We start from the raw sequence: 19,659 nt of genomic DNA on the forward strand, positions 1-19,659 counted from the left end.
TCTTCTCCAGAGACTATGGTCCAAGAGGTAGGAACATAAAGAGAGATAGTTTCCGTTTGCACTTTGAGCGAAAACAGAACTACCGGAAAAAAGTTGACGTATGTAGAAAACCTCGATTGTCCTAGGATTTGAACAATCGTAAAACTCATATCTATTTCCAGGCAGTTTATTGAACTTCACAGCATGATTAGTGCCTCTATTGGTCTTTGTCTTACATCTGTATGTTTCAAAACTTGCAGGGAAATGGGATGGTTACCGCCTACCCATCGCGGTAAGTTCATCTTTTTTTTTTTTCACCTGAAATTCAAATTACCAGTTGATGTAAAACTAGTTTCATGACAGGCTCAGAACCTCATTTTGGAGGGAATTTGCTTGCCCCCTATTCGGTCTTTCCTGGCTATCCTTATACCAACAATCGATGGAATGGCCCTCCCATACCCAGCGAGGTATTGCCTTCGAATCCTTCCCAGATTTTCTGGAGACCCGAACCTTTACTTTGTGATGGCTATGCCAATTTGTTTTCAACGGGCAGCTATACTGGTGGTGCTAATTGGTCTTCAGTTCCTTCCGCAACCTTGAGTTCCGGGGTTGATTTTACTGGCATGCCAAATGCACCATTTGTTCCTCAAATTGCTGACTGCGGGTAAGCTTTTGATAAACTTAAAGCCCCCCGAATCATTTTGAAAGCTGGATTTTGTTCGTTGTTCTTCATTTTTCTTAAATAGCGTATTGAATCTTCAATCGCATGCTCATTTTCTGTGTCGCATGCGTGTTCAAACCAGTTATGAATCTCCATTTGGTCTTGCTTATCAAGGAAGCAATGATCCACTTCATCCCAACTTCCAAATGATGCAGCAGTCGCCAACCAATTTCCCTTCACAAGCGGCGCAAGCTTCCATGGGAAGATCAAATGACGCGCCTTCACTTGGAAGTTGGGCAGGGCAGCCTAGCTTGATGGAAGTTGGAGTGTCCGTGCAAGTGCAACCTAGCTTGATGGACTGGCTTCGGGCAGGGCAGCCAGCACCTTCACTTGAACAGGCTGCAGACTCCAATTCATTTTTCGTCAACATGAACTCTGGCCTGTCGGAATCAGCAACCGACGGCCATCGCCTTGTGCAGGAAGGAAACGAGGTCCAACCATTCCATCTTTTTCCAGAAGACAGCGGTCCTTTGACTTATTTTTTCCCTGACGTGAATCAGTAAGCCGATATCGTAGCAGAAAACGCCTGAGTTGCAACCCCGTCAAAAATTTATTACCGCAGCCGCATTGCCTCTTTCTATGAGAAGCATAAACTTCAATGATGAACTGAAAAACTATAGATATAGTTTATGAAGTTGTTATTTCATGCTTGTTTTATGCAAGCAACCAAAGTGAAATTAGTATATGTTGAAATATCTCTCAAAATCTCGAACTTCAACCCCAAATCAATCCTTTTGTTTTTTTTTTGGATACGAACGATATCGAAGGACGGCCAAACAAAGATGGAACTTCGGATCCTTCCGCCAAGGGCCACGGATTCGGCATGTTTAGCCTATAACTAGACGAATGACGATCCTCTCTGAATCCTCCCCTTTGTGAGGATCATCTCTGGATTCTTCAATCATATTCGTTCATCGTGCAATCAGTTTTCCTCAGGTATTGTTTATATTTAATTTTAAATATAAAGATTTACAATGATTTCTGACCGCACGATATACGATGAATAGATGTAATTGAAGGATCCTTGAGACCCCCACAAAAAAGAATCCAGAGAGAATCCTCATTCACTTGTAGGAAAATTTTTTTTAGTGCCAATGTGGGATTTAGTAAGGAGTGAAGAGTCATTCAACCCTCTTAAGTAGCTCACGGTTGTTCACATGATAAATGTAGATGAAATAATAGATGAAAATTTAAAAATCTAAATGAGCATCTCCAAAGGCTAGGCAAATGAGAACGGTGCGTAAAATTTTTCCCACGTGATAAATTCGGCAAAATGTCATATCAGTCCTCACTGTTACCATTGCCATTATAGAACGGTACATAAAATTTTCGCTTTATACGGCTTCTTGGGTCAAAAATAAAGGGAAGAGATTTCCTCCGGATCTCTCCCACCAAATCCACATAATCAATTAATCCGGACCTTTAAAATTTGATTCAACGATTATAAACAGAGAGTTCCTTTAAAGTTATAATAATTTTAACCATTATATCAAATTTTAAGGGTCCGTGTTAATTGATTATGTGGCTTTGGTGGAAGAGATTCGAAGAGGATCTCTTCCCAAAAATAAATATAGGGACCACGTCAATATTCTTTTTTTAATCTAGTTATGTATGTAGGATGAATAACTATCGGCTAGAAGTTAAATTGGTTTCAAGATGTATAATTTATGTTGAATCACTGTTTAGCAACGCTACTAGGCCTTGATTCTCTTTCTTGGACAGCTCGAAAGTACAACATTCCCTCAAACAATTGCCTAGCCTTTGGAGATGATTAGATTTTATTTTTTTTATTTTAACAAACGATATTATTAACATTAAGGAAGATGTGGATGAGCTTAGCCTCCCAATGACTAATAATAATATGATTCAAATTTGTCTTTGGCGACAATTGAACCTAAAACCTCTTACAAAGTAAAGAGAAAAATATCACTAAACTGTAGTATTAAGTAGCTGAAGATGATGAGATTTGACTATGGTTAAAAAATTAAGAAAATTAATGAAAAGACTTGAAAAATTTGAGTTTTAACGATAAAAATAAGATAAAAGATAAAGTGAATAATATTATGATTGAATTTTTAATGTAAAAATATAATTTTCATTAAAATAAATAGTAGATTAAGTTTTTCGTTAAAGTTTCTTGAAAAATTAGATAGTAATTAGGAGTAAATAAGGAAATAAATAAAAAGGCCAAAAAACAGTTCGCTTTCAGTTTTATTTTCCCGAGGAAAACGAAGACCAAATTAAGCGGGAAACCCAAAATTTGAAAATCAGGTCCAACCAGAGAGAGAAGGGACCAATTTTCTTCAGACACCTCCACACCAAAGCAGCCATGGAGGAAACCATAACCCGAATAGTCACGGAGCTCGAAGAACTCCGCCGCTCCGACAACCCCTCCGACCCCCAAATCCAACCCATATCCGATTCCACCCTCTCCGACCTCCAAACCCTCTTAGACATTGCCCTCTCCGACGATGACCCCGAACTCATGGACCGCCTCTACCACGAGCTCTCTTCCAAGTCCATCTCTCTGTCCAATCTCGTCCGTCCGATCACCTCCGCCATGGATTTGGGCCGTGCCCATCTGGCCCTATCGGCTTCCAGTGTCTACCTCTCTCTTCTCCTTTCTCCCAATTCCCCCGTCTGCACTCTCTTCACTCCCATGGCCTTTCTCTCTCTCCTCCAGTCAATTCGCCGGTCGCTCAAGCACCGTCCTGCCGGTCAATCGAGCCATGGGTCCCACGTTGCCGGTAATAAGAAGAGAAAGGGCCGGTCCATAAATCAGGGTTCGAAGAATTGTGCCAAGAATGCTATTGATGAGGATTGTGAAGGCGAAGAGACGGAATTCGATATTCGGGTCTTGTTTACTGTTCTTGAAAGGTTAGAACTTGTAATTGGTTTGATTCATTTGGACCGGTTTCCAGATAGTTTGAAGTCTCTGGTTCAAACTGTGGCTGAAATTCCAGTAATGGGGCTCGAAGTCTGCGGTAATTCAGGTAGCTATAACAAACTAACCGATTTGTGCTCACGGATTTTGCTTAAAGTGTTCATACCTGAGCATGGCGACCAAGCTAACATTGCAGCCGAGGTGTTGAAGTCATTGTCTCCAATGATTCTTCAGTATAAGTTGCAGGTTCGGTTTTTTGCATTGGGGTTTGTGACAAATCAGATGATGAGTGCGGCTAAAACACTTGAAGGCGTCAAGAAAGCAGTAGTGAATTTTCCAAGGTATTTGGTACAGAAGTCGCCGGAGAAGTCAGAGCCTCGGGCTTTGGCTGTGGAGTCTATAATGGAGGTTGTAAGAGTAATGGAGTTTGAGGACCAAATTGGATTTGTGGATTATGTAGTGAAGATGACTCAAGGTAAGGCGAGCTTGAGGCTTTTGGCGGTTGACCTTATTCTGGCGCTAGTGACATCATTGAGAGATACATTGGGATTGAATTCGGAAATTGAAGTGATTGATTCATTGGGGTTCAAATGCTTGGAGGCTTTGATTCAACGCTGTTCGGATTCAACCGCTGGAATTCGAGGTCGTGCTTTATCAAACTTGTCACATCTCGTGGGCTTGTTGTCAAGTGATGAGAGGGGCCGTGATGTGCTGAAACAAGTTATGGGGCTTGGCAATGCAAGTGACCAGAGGCCTGACGGTTGGGTAGATGAAATTTTGATGAAGAGGTGCATGGATGAGAAGGCAGGTGTGAGGAAGGCTGCACTTCTTTTGATTACCAAGTTGATAGCCATTCTAGGCAGTGGCTTTGATGGAGCCTTGCTCAAGACAATGGGAATGGCTTGTTCTGATCCACTTGTTAGCATACGCAAGACGGCAATTTCAGCTCTTTCAGTGGTAAGTTTCCCATTGTTCTTCATCAACCAAATGTTTTGGTTATGGTTTCTAATTGGTTTATATATTTTGTGTAGTTAGTTAATGTTCAAAATTATGAGCATGTAATTGGCTTGGAATGCTTTGTTTAGCTTCCCATGTCCCATAAACCATTCAAAAAATGTGTATACTTTTGGGAACTTATCTTGAGTTTATCAAAAGGATTGCCATGTTAACTTCTTACCAGCCCCAGGACCACAATTTCTAACTCACAATGGTTCTCTTAGTATATAAAGTTTCATAAATCCGAATTTTTATTTGACGGAAAAATCTCAATTAAATTTCTGTCAACCACTTTGTAGAAGCACATCTGTATTTGCTGACAATTTTTTATCAAGTCGTTATAATATTCTTTTAGTGTACACTTTTGGCTGATGGGTAAGCTAAACAAATGAGATATTATTGATTTCAATGAGATACATAACTTCTGAACTAAAGACCAAATCAGATAAATAAAGGGAAATATGCTTCATTAAGTTTCTCTTCGTGGAAATTATTTGGTTTGAAAAACCACATGGATGCCTGCCTTGGAGTTAGTGCATATGCTCGTGATCACTTTACATGTTCTTTTTGACTTGTAAATGTAATGGACTTATTTTTGTGCAACTCCTGATATTATTTGTTGGACCTCTGCATTGACCTCTTAGGCCTTCAGAACATTCCTGGATGAAAGGGTGGCAACTGAGTGGCTACATTCTGTTCCACGTTTAATAGCTGATAATGAGTCTAGCATTCAAGAAGAATGTGAGAACTTGTTTCTAGAGCTGGTATTAGAACGGGTATCTACTGTTGATTCTGTTAGTTCACTTCACAATGAATCTGTAGCAAAAGGCACTGAAATGGATGTTGATTCGGTGTTTCCTGGAGGTGTTTTGTGTATATTGAAAGAGATTTGCAATGGAGAGGTGACACCTTGGGTGAAGAAAATTTGCACAAACCTGGGAAAGAAGAAACTGATGAAGCCCAAATTTGCTATTTCACTTCAAAATATCATACGAACATCTGAGTCTCTCTGGCTGAGTCAATCCTTGCCAATAGAGAAATGGACAGCCCCACCTGGTTCTTGGTTTCTTCTATCAGAGGTGTCAGCATACCTTGCAAAAGCAGTGGACTGGGAGTTTCTTAATCATCATTGGCAGCTCTTTGACAAGTATGGAGTGGGAGGAGAGGTTCAAAGGCCTACAGCGCAAGGATATGCACATGAAGAGGAAGAGGGTATTGATTCCAATTCCGTTGCTTGGGCGGGGGATCGTGTTTTTCTCCTGCAGACAATTTCTAATGTTTCTGTTGAGCTGCCCTCTGAACTTGCAGCAGACTTAGCTCACAACATGCTTAAAAGAATTCATGAGTTCAACATGCATTCAACAGAGGTAATATCTGCTGGTGTGAGCATATTGTTAAAATGTGCTCTTTTATTTAGTTGCTTTATGTAATGACAGGTTAATGCTCATGTAAAAGCACTTAGAACATTGTGCAAGCGGAAGGCTTCAAACCCAGTAGAGGCTGATGCCCTTGTTGAGAAATGGGTGGACAGGCTCATCACAGAAGCTTCTACGATTTTAGAGAAGTATATTTCGGGTGATTCAGATGCAGTCGGAAAAGCTGACTTCTTTACGCCACCTAGAAGCGAGACTAGAAAGGGCAAGAGAGTATTGGCCATGTCCAGGTCATTGTCAAAAGCAGTCACAGCAGTTTACACCATTGGGTCCGTGGTTATCATTTACCCATCTGCTGATATGACCACCGTCATTCCACTACTGTACACTATCATCACTTCCGGAAATCCTGATCCAAAAGTTAATAAATTAACCGGGCCTGAAGTCTCTCTAAAGCAGACAGCCCCTTCGTTATACATTCAAGCATGGCTTACTTTGGGGAAGATCTGCCTTGCAGATGGAAAAATTGCAAAGAGTTATATTCCGCTGTTTGTGCAGGTTTGTTCATTGACTTTGCATTTTTTCTGTTGTACAGTCTTTAAATGCTTTCTGGAAAGAGCTATGCTTCAGATTTCTAGGGTACTTAAAACCTAGAAACTGTTTTGCTAACAATTGTACTCACCTGCAGCCTACCAGTTTTACACCCTTATCAATTATTCTGACATACGTGCACTTACATATATGTATATTAGTCATATCTGCGTGTGTCAGCAGTTTCAAAACTGTTCATTCTTAAATTCTTTGCTTCTTGTGTCTATATAAGTAATTGAGTTCCAAACCTCACAACATTCTATAGGAACTTCAAAAGAGTGATTGTGCTGCACTCCGCAACAACCTGGTAGTGGTGATGGCAGATTTTTGTGTTCGCTACACTGCTTTAGTTGATAGGTAAGACCTGTGAAACTGTACCTTAAAAAACTTGAGTTGAGTAATATCTTTGACATTTACCTTTGTAACTTTATTGTTTGCTTTATAAGTTTCTCAATAGTTTTTCTTGAATCAACAGTTATATACCAAAGATCACAAAGTGTCTCCGTGATCCATGTGAACTTGTAAGAAGGCAGACATTTATACTTCTCTCGAGATTATTGCAGGTATATGTTGGTTCTGCGTCCTACATTTCCATTTTGATTGAAATCTAGGCATATAACTAATTCTGTGTTTTATTCTGTGCTGGCATATTCAGAGGGATTACGTGAAGTGGAGAGGTGTTATGTTCCTCAGATTTCTCTTGTCAATTGTTGATGAGTCAGAAAAGATAAGGCAGCTTTCCAGTTTTCTGTTTAACAATATTCTGAAAGGTTAAAGGGCATTCTCTTGCTAATCAAATTTCCAGTTGTGAAATTGCGGATGTCTTTGTTAATGAGATTTGACCGTTCTGTTTGATTTTTTGTCTTTCAGTGAAGGCACCTCTTCTAGGATATAACAGTTTCGTAGAAGCAATTTTTGTTCTGAATGATTGCCATGCCCACAATGGACACAGTAATGCTCAGGTATCACGAGCAGAGGGCCGACTTTTTGCCATCAGGTAAGGTGTGTCTATCATCAATTGAAAGTCAGCAAGTATGAAAAAGAGATTATTATCTTACATATAGTTTATGTGATTGTCCCCAGGGGCAATGATGAAAATTCGAGGTCTAAAAGAATGCAGATCTATGTTACTTTGCTAAAACAAATGGCTCCAGAGCACTTATTGGCTACCTTTGCAAAGTTATGCGCAGAGATTCTCGCTGCAGCATCTGACGGTATGCTCAATATAGATGATGTTACCGGACAATCTGTTCTGAAGGTATTTGCTGCCTCACATGTTCAAAATCTTCTTTCAATATTTCTCTGTATGTCTGTGGAATATGTACAACTGTAATACGTTATACTGACACATTTGTGTATGTAATGGAACTTATACAATCTGTGTCCTTCCAGCTTAACCTTTTGAGTCTTTTTATTGAGTTTCTTAGTAAACATATTTCTAGATTTCTGATTGATCTCCTTTTTTATACGTGCTTTCTTAATTTTGAGAGCAGGATGCTTTCCAAATTCTTGCCTGCAAGGAGATCCGAATCCCATCCAACCGCGGATCACCAACTGACACTGGAGAAATGGACGAAGATGGTGGTGATAACAGCGGGGCATCTGCTAAGGGAAGGATAACTCAAGCAGTCAAAAAGGGGCTCATCCAAAACACAGTACCCATCTTTATAGAGCTGAAACGGCTACTGGAAAGCAAAAACAGCCCCCTTATCGGCTCTCTCATGGAATGCCTCCGAATCATTCTCAAGGATTACAAAAATGAGATCGAAGACATATTAGTCGCTGACAAGCAGCTCCAGAAGGAGCTCGTATATGATATGCAGAAGTATGAAGCATCAAAGGCCAAAACAACAGCTGCAGAGGCTGTTGCCATCAGCAAAAAAGCAATCAGCTTCAACTCCCCCGGCATGTCTAAGATTGCTAGCTTGAGACATGCACAAAACAAGTTCAGCAGCAAAATGCAAGGTGACACACAACTGGCTTCAGCAATGGCAGATGCTGCAGCTGAAGCCACCGCACGGTCAGTGCTGAAGGAAGTGAACAGGGGGCTGCAGTCGCCCCCTCTTAGCGCGCTGAGCGTGCCTAAACTCAAGACATGCGAAGGAGGACGCAGCGCTCGCAGTGACCGGCCCTTAGATGTGTTAGAATCTGTGAGGAGAAGGCAGAATTTTGACCTTGATGAAGTGAACTAAATTAGGATACCAGCCCATGAAATAAAAGGCTGCTAAAGTTGAATTCTTTGTACTTCAATGTAAATATAAACAAAATCAACGTAAATTCAGTTTTTCATCCCACTTGTGAATTGCTTCCGGTTGACTGCTAGTTTGTTATGTACTTATTTCATAACAAAAATGTGAGGAATTTTTAGCAATGTTTTTGAAATGACTAAAAGCGTTGTTTTTTTTTTTTTTTTTTGTAATACCAAACTAATCCTAAGTGCTTGCAGTGTTTTCAAATGAGTATTGATAAAAATGTTAGACGTGCATATAAGAAAAAGTGCTTCTTATGCATCTTGTCATGACTCATAGTCAATTAAGCTTGTATGTTGCCCGAATCATGATTTTAATCCCTGTGATTTCACCCTCACATTATGACACTCATGAGCTAATTTTTGAAATATTGAAATATTGTTCAAATAAAAAATTGTGACGATTAAAATCTTTTTTCTTTGGATAAATTGTAGCAATGGTCTCTTAATTTAATCAAATTGAAACAATGGTCCCTCAACTAGAAATCTATTACCATTGGAGTACAAAGACCAAAAACCACATAATATATCACTCATAATAAATTGATTCTCAACCGTTTGTTTGAATTCTCTCTCTCGTTTCTCATCTTCTCGATGTGCAAGTTGAATCAAACCTAGACGATACCAAGCCAGCTACCACCATCACTCTATTGCCATTCTCCTCTCATTCTAAACGACGGGTCAACTACTACCACTCTGTCTACTCCATTCATAGATCAACCACCACCGCTGCACCAACACCACTTTCTATTTCTCTCTCAATCTCCAACCTATTCCTCCATCTCTAAAACCAAACAAATCCTGGTTTGGGAGGAAATTCACCTCAAAATCCAATTTTTCACCTTCAATTACATCAAGGATTCAAGATAAGTGTTTGAAATTGTGAAATTTCAAATTAGAGTGTTTGATTGTCGAATTAGGGGTATGAATTTGTCTAATTGAGGATCAAAATTCCCTGAGAGCGAGTTAATTTTTTATATTACCGAATTTTGGGATCTGAAAATTTTAATTCGATATCGATATATAATTTGTTTGAACTGAAAATTTCGATTCATTTTGATTTTTGGAAGAATGATTTTGGTTTGGTTATCGAACCAAACCGAACCCTAGACTTGGTCAAAAAAGAAAGGGATCTTTTGATACAGGCGCCTCAGTTTTAAATTTTTTAAATCAAACATCCATGCATTTTAGTGAGTTGATTAAACTTTTTTTGTCATAATTTTGGTGCTATATGCACGTTATATTGTAACAAATTTCCTATAATCTAGCCTTTTAATTGTAACATCCCAAATCGCCCAGGAGAGTGGATCCTGTAAGCCTTATATGTATATTCCAATCTTTACCTAATACGAGGCCTTTTGGGAGCTCATTGGCTTCGGGTTCCGTAGGAACTCCGAAGTTAAGCGAGTAGCGTGCGAGAGCAATCTCGGTTACCTACTGGGAAGTTCTCGTGTGAGTTCCTAGAAACAAAATTGTGAGGGCGTGGTCGGGGCCCAAAGTGGACAATATCGTCCTACGGTGGATCGAGCTCGGAATGTGGTAGGGGCCCGGGCCGGGATGTGACAATTTGGTATCAGAGCCAATCCCTGACCGGAAATGTGCCGACGAGGACGTCGGGCCCCTAAGGGGGGTGGATTGTAACATCCCACATCGCCCAGGGGAGTGGATCATGTAAGCCTTATATGTATATTCTCATCTTTACCTAGCACGAGGCTTTTTGGGAGCTCACTGGATTCCAATTCCATTGGAACTCCGAAGTTAAGTGAGTTCGCGTGAGAGCATTCCCAGGATGGGTGACCCACTGGGAAGTTCTAGTGTGAGTTCCCAGAAACAAAACCGTGAGGGCTTGGTCGGGGCCCAAAGCGAACAATATCGTTCTACGGTGGAGTCGAGTCCGGGATGTGGTAGGGGCCCAGGCCGGGATGTGACAATAATTACACTCTCCTCCGTTAGAGATAATTGTAAAAAACAAAGAAAGTTGGTTAGATTCAATTTATTTTCACAATAATGCTACAATTTAGCAATAATTATCTACGATTTAAGATATTTTCTTTCCAAATTTGTTTAAAATATTTTTAAATCCCACAAAATCAAACGTACTGAAATAAGTTTTTCTTTTAGTATGTTAAGAGAAAATAGGATTGAGAATAATATAAACGTACCAATACACAATGTGTAGGGCTGGGTTCGGTTTGTTTCGGTTCGGTTTTTTGCCAAAACCGAAACCAAACCGAAATTTCGGTTCGGTTCGGTTCGGCCCAAATTTTTTTCGGTTTTTTTCGGTTCGGTTTCGGTTTTTTTTTTTTTTTTCCTCCAAAAAATGCAAAACAACCCCAACATAAGATATCATGCATCTTTTCTGCAAAGAAACAGCCACTACTTGCTAGTATTTGAAGTTTTGAAATTGTAACTTAATCTGTATTTAACTCCCATTTCTTTGTTTATAGAACCACAGACCAACTCAAACTGTTGAGGATATACAAGAAAACATGTCCATTTAGGTTTAGCTTGCCATCAAATCAGGCAAAGGGATTTTTACTTTAGTAAGCATTATTTCGCAATTATGCCCGTCTTAGCTCAATCTGCAAGAGCCAGTAAATTTCTCATTAGAATTGAGGTGGCAAAGGAAGACTATATTCAATTAATTCAAAACAACAACAAAAAGGTAAAACCAAAAACACCCTAGACAGATCCTCATTTCAAGCCAGTTAACTGGCAATAACACATTTACCAGATTTTTTAGATACTTTGGGGGATGCAGCCTTCCCTTCCACGAAAAGGAAAAAGTTTGTTACTCCAATAACCTTATGATAAAAGATCCATGGCAAAGTTTGCTCTAAACCAGCTGAAGTGCTTGTTTGAATGGATATCTGGCACACACAAAAATACAGACGGGTCATGAGATGGCTCCAATGTCATGGTTGTATAAATTTATAAACATACAGCATGGCAATCAATGCAAAATCAAAGATCTAAGACCAATTGGAAACACGATTCCATATCATTTATACAAATAGCAAACTGGAAACACGATTTCATTAATAACAAATATTCTTAAGTCTGACAACCAATTCAAGTTCAACAGCAGATCAGCTAAAACAAAAATATCTTCTTAAAAGTTTATGAGAACTCAGAAACCACTACTACTAGTACTCATCTTGGGCCAAATCATCGACTCCTGCAATGTTTGAATATCAGCCACTTAACGGTACTGCAAACAAAAAGTTCGAAAAATGAAACCCAATTACATTGTGGAAACGGTGTAATCTCAGCTCAGTAAACGGAATCAGAACACAATCAGTAGCTAAGGGTTCTCGAAGCCTTTACCTTGATGAAGCCGATTTCCTTGGCATTGCTGCGGAAGCACTGCCTGCAGCACATGAGGCCGTACTTCCTGATCAAACCATGAGGGTTTCCACACACGCAACTTGCAGGTCGCTGTGAAGGAAGAAGACGAAGCAGGAGAGCGGCGGAGTTGGGAAGGAAGGAGAGAGGGTCCAGACTCCAGAGTACAGAGAAGAGGGATAAGGGAAAAGGGTCGCGCCGCCGTGGGTTAGGGTTACACTGGAGGAGAAGAGGCAGGGAACGAGAGAGACAGAGCGAGAGAGAGAGGAGGCTCGGCTGAGGCAGGGAACAAGAGAGAGGAAGGGAATGAAACATCAATCTGAAAAGGTATGGCTGCTAGTGGCTAGGGTTAAAGGGTTTTGTTAAGTTCTCCAAAAAAATTAAAAAACATCTCAGACATCTGGAGGTTCGAACCCGTGCGCTGGGGTTTTAAAAGGTTCACCGAAACCAACTTAGCAACAAGGTGTGTTTTATTATGATTGTATGACTAAACTATTTATAATATTTTAAAAAATAATTAAATATATATATATCGGTTCGGTTCGGTTCGATTCGGTTTCCGAACCTCAAAAACCGAAACCGAACCGGTCAGATTCGGTTCGGTTCGGTTTGACAGTTTCGGTTCGGTGTTTTTTCGGTTCGGTTTTTTTCGGCATCGGTTCGGTTTGGTTTTCGGTTTTTTTCGGTTTTCGGTTTTTTGAACCCACCCTGTGTACAAAATAAAAATAATGTACCAATATTAACAATATGTATCAAATCAAACGTACCAAAATTGCAAATAACATACCAATTAATGATTTTTGTAAATTCAAACGTACTCGCTGATAATATATACGTAATGTATTATACATAATAATAATTCGTCAACAACTATACTTAAAAAAAACAGCAAAAAATAAAAAATAAAATAATTTGACAAAAAAATGAAAAAATTACACGGAGGTTTTATGTTGATCGCCAACTATTTGAAAAAAAAAACCATTGGGAAAAAGAAATAATATTAAATGTTTGCATAACAAAAAAAAAATTGTGATCGAAAAAACATATCTGGAACAAGAGAAAATATTGGTTAATTACTACTATCTACACTAAATAAGAAAAAGTGCATCATGAAGATAAAATGATAAATTTAAAAAGCACAAATGTTTAATCTAAATGATATACAAAAATTGTAGAGAATTCTAATTTTCTCAACAAAAAAAAAAAGAAAGAAAAAAAAAGAAAGAGGAAGACCCTATTTAACCCAACCCAACCCTGGCCCCCTAAAAAAAAGAAAAAAAGAAAGAGGAAGACCCAATTCAAGTCCTTGTGCACCATGTGCCTGCGTGGCGTAGTCCAATTGGACGGAGATCAAATGAGACTCGCTGTTGAGTCCCTTGACGCACCACTCCTCTGCTGTTGTGTTGGTACCGCTTGTTCGTGTCCCAAACTCGAAACCTTGTCTCTCACACGAATTCAAGCACTCACCTTTCGAGGTTTCGATCCATTTATCAGGTGATTTTTTCATCAATTAAAACCTTAATTTTGTTTCAATCTCTGTATATGTATGTCTGCATCAGAATCTAATCTGCATTATTCCCTTTAATTAGGACGAATTGAATTCACGGACTGGATAATCGGAACCGAAAGCCCCATTTGTGGATTCGAATCGAGATTGGAATTTGCTCAATTCGAGCGCTGGTTTGTCCATGCTGGCATTTATTGTTCTTGTTATCGAGTTTTGGGAATTGGGTTTGTTGAATTGTTGAATTAGCAGTAGGTTTTTGACAATGGAAGGTAATAAGGATGAAGCTTTAAGGTGTGTTCGGATCGCCAAAGAAGCAATTGCTTCCGGCAACAAAGGGCGTGCCTTGAAATTTATTAAGATTGCACAACGGCTTAATCATAATTTGCAAGTTGATGAACTTTTGGCTGCGTGTGAGGCAATTAATTCGGGGTCTTCCGCGTCTTCTGTTGATGAGAAGGGTGCTGGTGAGATTAGGAATGAGCCGGGCGTGGAGAAATTGGGCTGCGGTTTGAATGGGGAAGTTAGTTATACCGAAGAGCATGTTCAGTTGGTTAGGAAGATTAAGAGAAACAAAGACTATTACGGAATTCTTGGTGTGGAGAAGGCTTGCTCGGTCGAGGACATTAGGAAGGCTTATAGGAAGTTGTCATTGAAGGTTCATCCTGATAAGAACAAGGCTCCCGGTTCAGAAGAAGCGTTTAAGATAGTAAGCAAGGCTTTCAAGTGTTTGAGTGATGGGGATTTGAGGAGGCAGTATGATCAGACTGGATTGGTTGATGAATTTGAGTACAATCAGCAGCACAATAATACGAGGAGAAGGAGGAGGAGAGGTGGGAATGACTTTTTTGACGATGATTTTGACCCCGATGACATATTCAGGGCGTTCTTTGGTCAATCAGACATGTTTCGGTCAAGTCATGTTTATAGGACTAGTAGAACAGCTGGTCATCAGAGGGAGGAGTCTCAGGGAGGGGGACCTAACATCATGCTTCTTCTTCAAATAATACCTTTCTTGGTAATTTTGTTGTTGGCATATCTGCCCTTTTCAGAGCCCGTCTACTCTTTGCAGAAGAATTATAACTACCAGATTCCCAAGACGACAGAGAAATATGGAGTGGAATTTTTTGTTAAATCGCAAGCATTTGATGAGAGTTATCCCATTGGAAGTGCTGGTCGAGTTAACGTTGAGAGCAGTGTTATCAAGGATTACAAAAATGTGCTTGCACACTACTGTCGGGTTGAGCTTCAAAGGCGCCACTGGAGTAAGAATCTGCCTACTCCTCACTGCGACAAACTAAATAAGCTTGGAGTAGCATGAAGGTAAGCTGTGATATTTTCTTTTTCAAAAAAAGAGATCTGTAACTTTTACTTGTTCGTTGTGTCAAATGGTGCCAATGTTTTCTGTTCATTGTGTCCTTGATTAGAACGTGTCTTCCACTTTCCTAACCTTAGCTTTTCCTAACCTATTGTATGAATTGCATGATCCTGTACGGGAGTTTAATGTTGCTCTTTCCTTTTGGTGCTATGTGTGTTTTCAGCACAAATTCATATTAAGCACAAGTTACTGACCCCTACTTATTTCTCAGCAACTGTAAAGTTGTCAAATTTAAGTCCTTTGAAGCATAAGTTGTGGACAATACCTAAGTTGCAGGGCCAAACACGAAAAGCAGTTTTCCGTGTTTGAGTACTCTTTGAGTGCTTTCATTTTAGTGTAGAACTGTATATGCTTCCCAGCCTTGTTTCTACCCATGGCCAAAAAAGTTAATTTGAATCCATGTGTCCTGTTTCTTTGTTGGTTGGCAATATGGTATCATATTTCAAGTTAACCATTTTAACTGACATTCCGTGTTTTGACTTTTTATCAAGCAGAGGCTATATGGCTGAAGTGGATGTTTAGTGCCACAATGTTGAGCCTGGACTTCAAAGTACAGTGGGTTGATATTGTAAATGCTCCAGTCGACTTCTTTGGAAGTAACCCAGGATTGCTTATCCTCTCCAATATGACTGGCTGGCCATACAGCTGTTCGGGAATGTCATCCAGGATAGTGGTAGCGAGGGTTTTCAGCACCCTAATGGCATATCATTTGGCTAGAAATAATAGTGGTAGCGAGGGTTTTCAGCACCCTAATGGTAATACTAGTTACGAAAGTTTATGAAAAGTTGAGCAAGAGGTTTGTGATAGTGATTATTTTCGCTTTATAACACTACATTTTCTATGTATTCTTTTTATCAGACTATGCGGTTGCTGTTTAAAGTTTTGTTTTATTTGGTTCAGATATTAAGCATGCATATATGCAAGTAGCGAGCCGGGCAGCTTAAGCATCAGCCCTTATCGTTCGTTATTTGTTGTTTTGAAGAATTTATATCGTTTCTTAGCTGACTGTTAAGCATATCTTGTCCTTGACCAATGCATATAGTATGGAGGAAACTATGTTGCTTTGATTTAGCTCTTTTGTCTTATGCCAGTGTCTTGATTTTCAATAGAGTTGTTAGAGAACAGTTTAATCCTCAGTGTTGCAGACTCCCAGCTCCATGTACCGCATAGACAAGTCCTCGTCCTCCGAGGATACATGTGATGTATAGCGCAAGAGTCTGCTTGCCTCGGAGTCGTTCAGGGTATCGAAACAGAAGGACACTGGTGTCCTATGGATGAGTTAAAGAACATCTCTAACGGGAATGTAGGATATCTTTACAGTTTTAGTTCTGAATGAAAATGCATGGTTGCTCCTGTTCATTGCAACTTCATGAGATGTTCAATATCAGAAATTGAGATACCTCCCTAACTGACTTCTTTTACTGTGCTCGGGTCATCCGTCCAAGTAGGGGCGGACGCACGTTAAGGCAAGAAAGGGCAGCTTCCGGTTCGGAGGCCGAAGTTCGACCATTCATTCGATTAAGGGTCTTTGGGTCTGAATTTCTATCACATGCCTTTGTAATGTTTATATGATACATTCCTAATCTTTCACATATAACATTTTGTGAGCTGTTCATTATTAACACGACATCAATCCCTTGGCACTTGAAAATTTGTCACTCAAATATGTCATCGTCATAACGCAAAAGGGGAAGCGAGCCATGAGGAGCGAGAGGTGGCATTGCCCTCGGGGGCGGCTGTTCTTTATGTTTTTTTCAGTTTAAAAAAAAAAAGTTTTATGATTAAGCCACGTGTCACCGTTTGATTAGATAAGTGAATTCACTTGTGTGTCACATCAGCACTCTAACAAAATAAAATTGACATAAGGTTAACAGAAGGACCAGAATAATTTGGAGAGTCATTTTTCAAGACCAAATTGATGAATTCCCTATTTGAGAGACTATTTTAATTGGAATGGTCAATTTTAGAGACCAACTGTAAAACTCACTTAATTATAATTGGGTTTTTATCACAAATAGTCTTTGAAATTGACTCTCACTATTAAGATGGTCCCTGAAATTGAAAACCAATCAACGTAGTCCTTAAAAATAAGTGTCGCAAATCAATATGGTCATTTTTTCACAATTTTGTTAAAAATTCCATTAAGTGCTGGTCTGACATATAAATGAGTCCCATAAGTCATTTTTTCTCACAAATGGTCATTGAAATTGACCTGTGATATCAAAATAGTCCCTGAAATTGACTTGTGACATCAAATGGTCATTGAAATTGAAAATCAATCAATGTATTCCCTCAAGTAATTGTCCCAAATCAATTTAGTTATTATGTCACAATTCTGTCACAAATTTTATTATGTGCTGATGTGACACATAAATGGATCACACAAGTCTAATTAAATTAAATAAAAATTACAAATATGTTTAATAATTTAATAGTTAATAAAAAGTTATGAACCAAAAAACCCAGTCCTGCAATCACCTCCGATCCCAGTCCACATTTCTCTACCTTCTTCATTGTCTATTCTCTAAAAAAAATCTCAATACACTCATCTTTACACATTTCGACACCCTTCACCGAATTGAATCTAGATCGAGATCACCATTGGTGAGGGTCAATTTCATTGTGCATCCTAGATCGACACACTTTGACACTCTATTCAGAGTAGGTCCTACTATAAGAAAAAAAAATTCTATTGTGCAAAAAGGTATTTGGACATCTCTTTTAATTAATTATTAAATCTACATCAACACATAACAAATTTTTTTATAGAATTGTGGCGGAATGATCATATTGATTTGCGACACATATTTTCAAGGACTACATTAATCGATTTTTAATTTAGTGACCATCTTGATGGCGTGGGTCAATTTCAGGGACTATCTTGACAGTGTGAGTCAATTTCAGAGACCATTTGTGATTAAAAAAAAAACCTGTAAATCTTGTGGGACCCATTTATGTGCTACTTCAGCACTTAACATAATTTTTAATAGCATTGTGAAGGAAGAACCATATTGATTTGCGACACCTATTTTCAAGGACTACACTGACCGATTTTTTACTTTAGAAACCATCTTGACGATGAGGGTATTTTCTAAGAATCATTTTTGATAAAACCCCATTATAATTTTGTTCAAAGAAGGAAGGATCTTTTGCTTCTTTCTCCACCAATTTTGAATTTCGTATCATGTTCCACTTCACTTTCTTCAGGATCTCAGATTCGCAAAGATCCCCATTTCTTCACTACTTCATTTATTGATATAATTACAGACTAATGAACTTAAAAAAGAAAATCATCAATCTTGAGCCCAATGCATTCAAAACTAAAAGAGATGAGATCAAAAGGAGCGTCCACGTGCACTCGTGAAAGAAAGAACAATTGACGTAATTTCTTTCCATCATTTTTCACTTTTGAACACAATTTTTTAGCCGAGCGATTGAACAAATCTAATAAAAATCAAGAACCAAAATTAAAAAGGCGTGCGAAACGTAAAAATGAATGTACAGAAATTACTTCCTTCAACACAAAAGTACAAGTCGCAAAGAGACCGCAGGCAACACCGCGTCTCGCACCGGCACTGTCCCTCAACTATTTTCAATGACCAAAATATCCTCATATTATCACCCCTTTCCATTTGTCACCTGGTTATTCCCTCTAATTACAATTCAACCCCACTCCATGTTTATTCATACATGATAAGAAGTTCAAGTACGTATCCCAATACTAGTACTCCTGTATCCCTTCCAAGCTGTATAATTCTCTGTAAATAAATACACACTTACAAGCATTAAAACTCGGCAGAATCCACGCCGTAACTACTCCTCCCCTTCGTCGTCGCCGCCGCCGCCAAAGATCGAAACCTTGTTGTAAAGAAGGAATAAAACGAGGCAGAGAAACAATGCAACCCCAACCGGCGACGGCGAGCCACTAATGCTGTGGGTGGTGTAGGGATCCCCGGTCGAGAACGAGGAGACGAAGGAGCCGCTGGAAGACAGGAACTGAATGATGATCACGAGGAGAATAATGGGGAGAAGGAGAAAACCCAACTGACTCAAAAGCTCGCTGAAGGCTTCGATTATGGCCCCCCCTTGTTCACCTAAATAGGACGGCACCACGAACAAGGCCACGACCACCAACGCTAGTAGAATCCCGTGGGGGGCAGTTCCGGCGTGCCTCTCCTGATGTATCATTTTGTGTGTTGTGTTTTTTTGGTAAGACTTTTGTGTTTTGGTTGGGCGGGTTGGAGGGATTAAAATAGGGTGGCTGTGATGCGTTTGGCTGAGGTTGCGACTTGTGAAGTGGTTTTCTAAGGAGTGACTGGAGACTGATAAAATTGATGTGGATGGCATGTGTTATTATATGTTTGCTATTTGGGTGACTCTTAGATCTAAATTTGAGTTTTTTATTTGGGTTGATGATGATGATGGATTGGAACAATCAAAATTCAAATGGAACTTTCTTTTTGTCTTTGGTTATAAAAAGAAAAGAAAAGGACTGAATTAGGTTAGCAATTTTGTTTTGCTCCGGTGATTTGTTTGTGTCGCTTATGCGATTTATGTGGCCTCATTGTCGATGGTTTTATGTCAGGTACCAGTGTTAGGATTGTCGCGTCTGCCTTCTTTGTGACAGTTTTATCCGGGGC

General features: G+C 39.4%; 3 protein-coding genes and 1 long non-coding RNA gene across 4 annotated transcripts; 2 read left to right on the forward strand and 2 right to left on the reverse strand.

Moving 5' to 3' along the window:
• Window positions 1-2,914: 2,914 nt before the first annotated feature.
• Window positions 2,915-8,915, forward strand: LOC103403748 (condensin-2 complex subunit CAP-D3). The gene is made up of 9 exons (XM_008342581.4): window positions 2,915-4,541; window positions 5,225-5,947; window positions 6,017-6,511; window positions 6,810-6,901; window positions 7,020-7,107; window positions 7,200-7,314; window positions 7,415-7,541; window positions 7,628-7,802; window positions 8,038-8,915. The coding sequence occupies exons 1-9, from the start codon at window positions 3,030-3,032 to the stop codon at window positions 8,734-8,736; spliced, it is 4,026 nt and encodes a 1,341-aa protein (XP_008340803.3). The 5' UTR covers window positions 2,915-3,029; the 3' UTR covers window positions 8,737-8,915.
• A 2,871-nt stretch (window positions 8,916-11,786) lies between these two features.
• LOC139192785 (uncharacterized) lies at window positions 11,787-12,262 on the reverse strand. The gene is made up of 2 exons (XR_011577134.1): window positions 12,120-12,262; window positions 11,787-12,003 (listed from the first exon to the last, which is right to left on the reverse strand). It is a non-coding gene; the product is annotated as an uncharacterized lncRNA (long non-coding RNA).
• A 1,144-nt stretch (window positions 12,263-13,406) lies between these two features.
• On the forward strand, window positions 13,407-15,969 carry LOC103403756 (chaperone protein dnaJ 49-like). The gene is made up of 3 exons (XM_008342587.4): window positions 13,407-13,631; window positions 13,727-14,964; window positions 15,514-15,969. Exon 2 carries the CDS (start codon window positions 13,907-13,909, stop codon window positions 14,960-14,962), a length of 1,056 nt encoding a protein of 351 aa, XP_008340809.3. The 5' UTR covers window positions 13,407-13,631; window positions 13,727-13,906; the 3' UTR covers window positions 14,963-14,964; window positions 15,514-15,969.
• Window positions 15,970-18,832: 2,863 nt separating this feature from the next.
• Window positions 18,833-19,207, reverse strand: LOC139192998 (uncharacterized). The gene has a single exon (XM_070815953.1). The coding sequence runs from the start codon at window positions 19,205-19,207 to the stop codon at window positions 18,833-18,835; it is 375 nt and encodes a 124-aa protein (XP_070672054.1).
• Window positions 19,208-19,659: the final 452 nt, after the last annotated feature.

This window comes from Malus domestica, chromosome 16 (assembly GCF_042453785.1).
Source record: "Malus domestica chromosome 16, GDT2T_hap1".
In the NCBI taxonomy this organism is placed as follows: domain Eukaryota; kingdom Viridiplantae; phylum Streptophyta; class Magnoliopsida; order Rosales; family Rosaceae; genus Malus; species Malus domestica.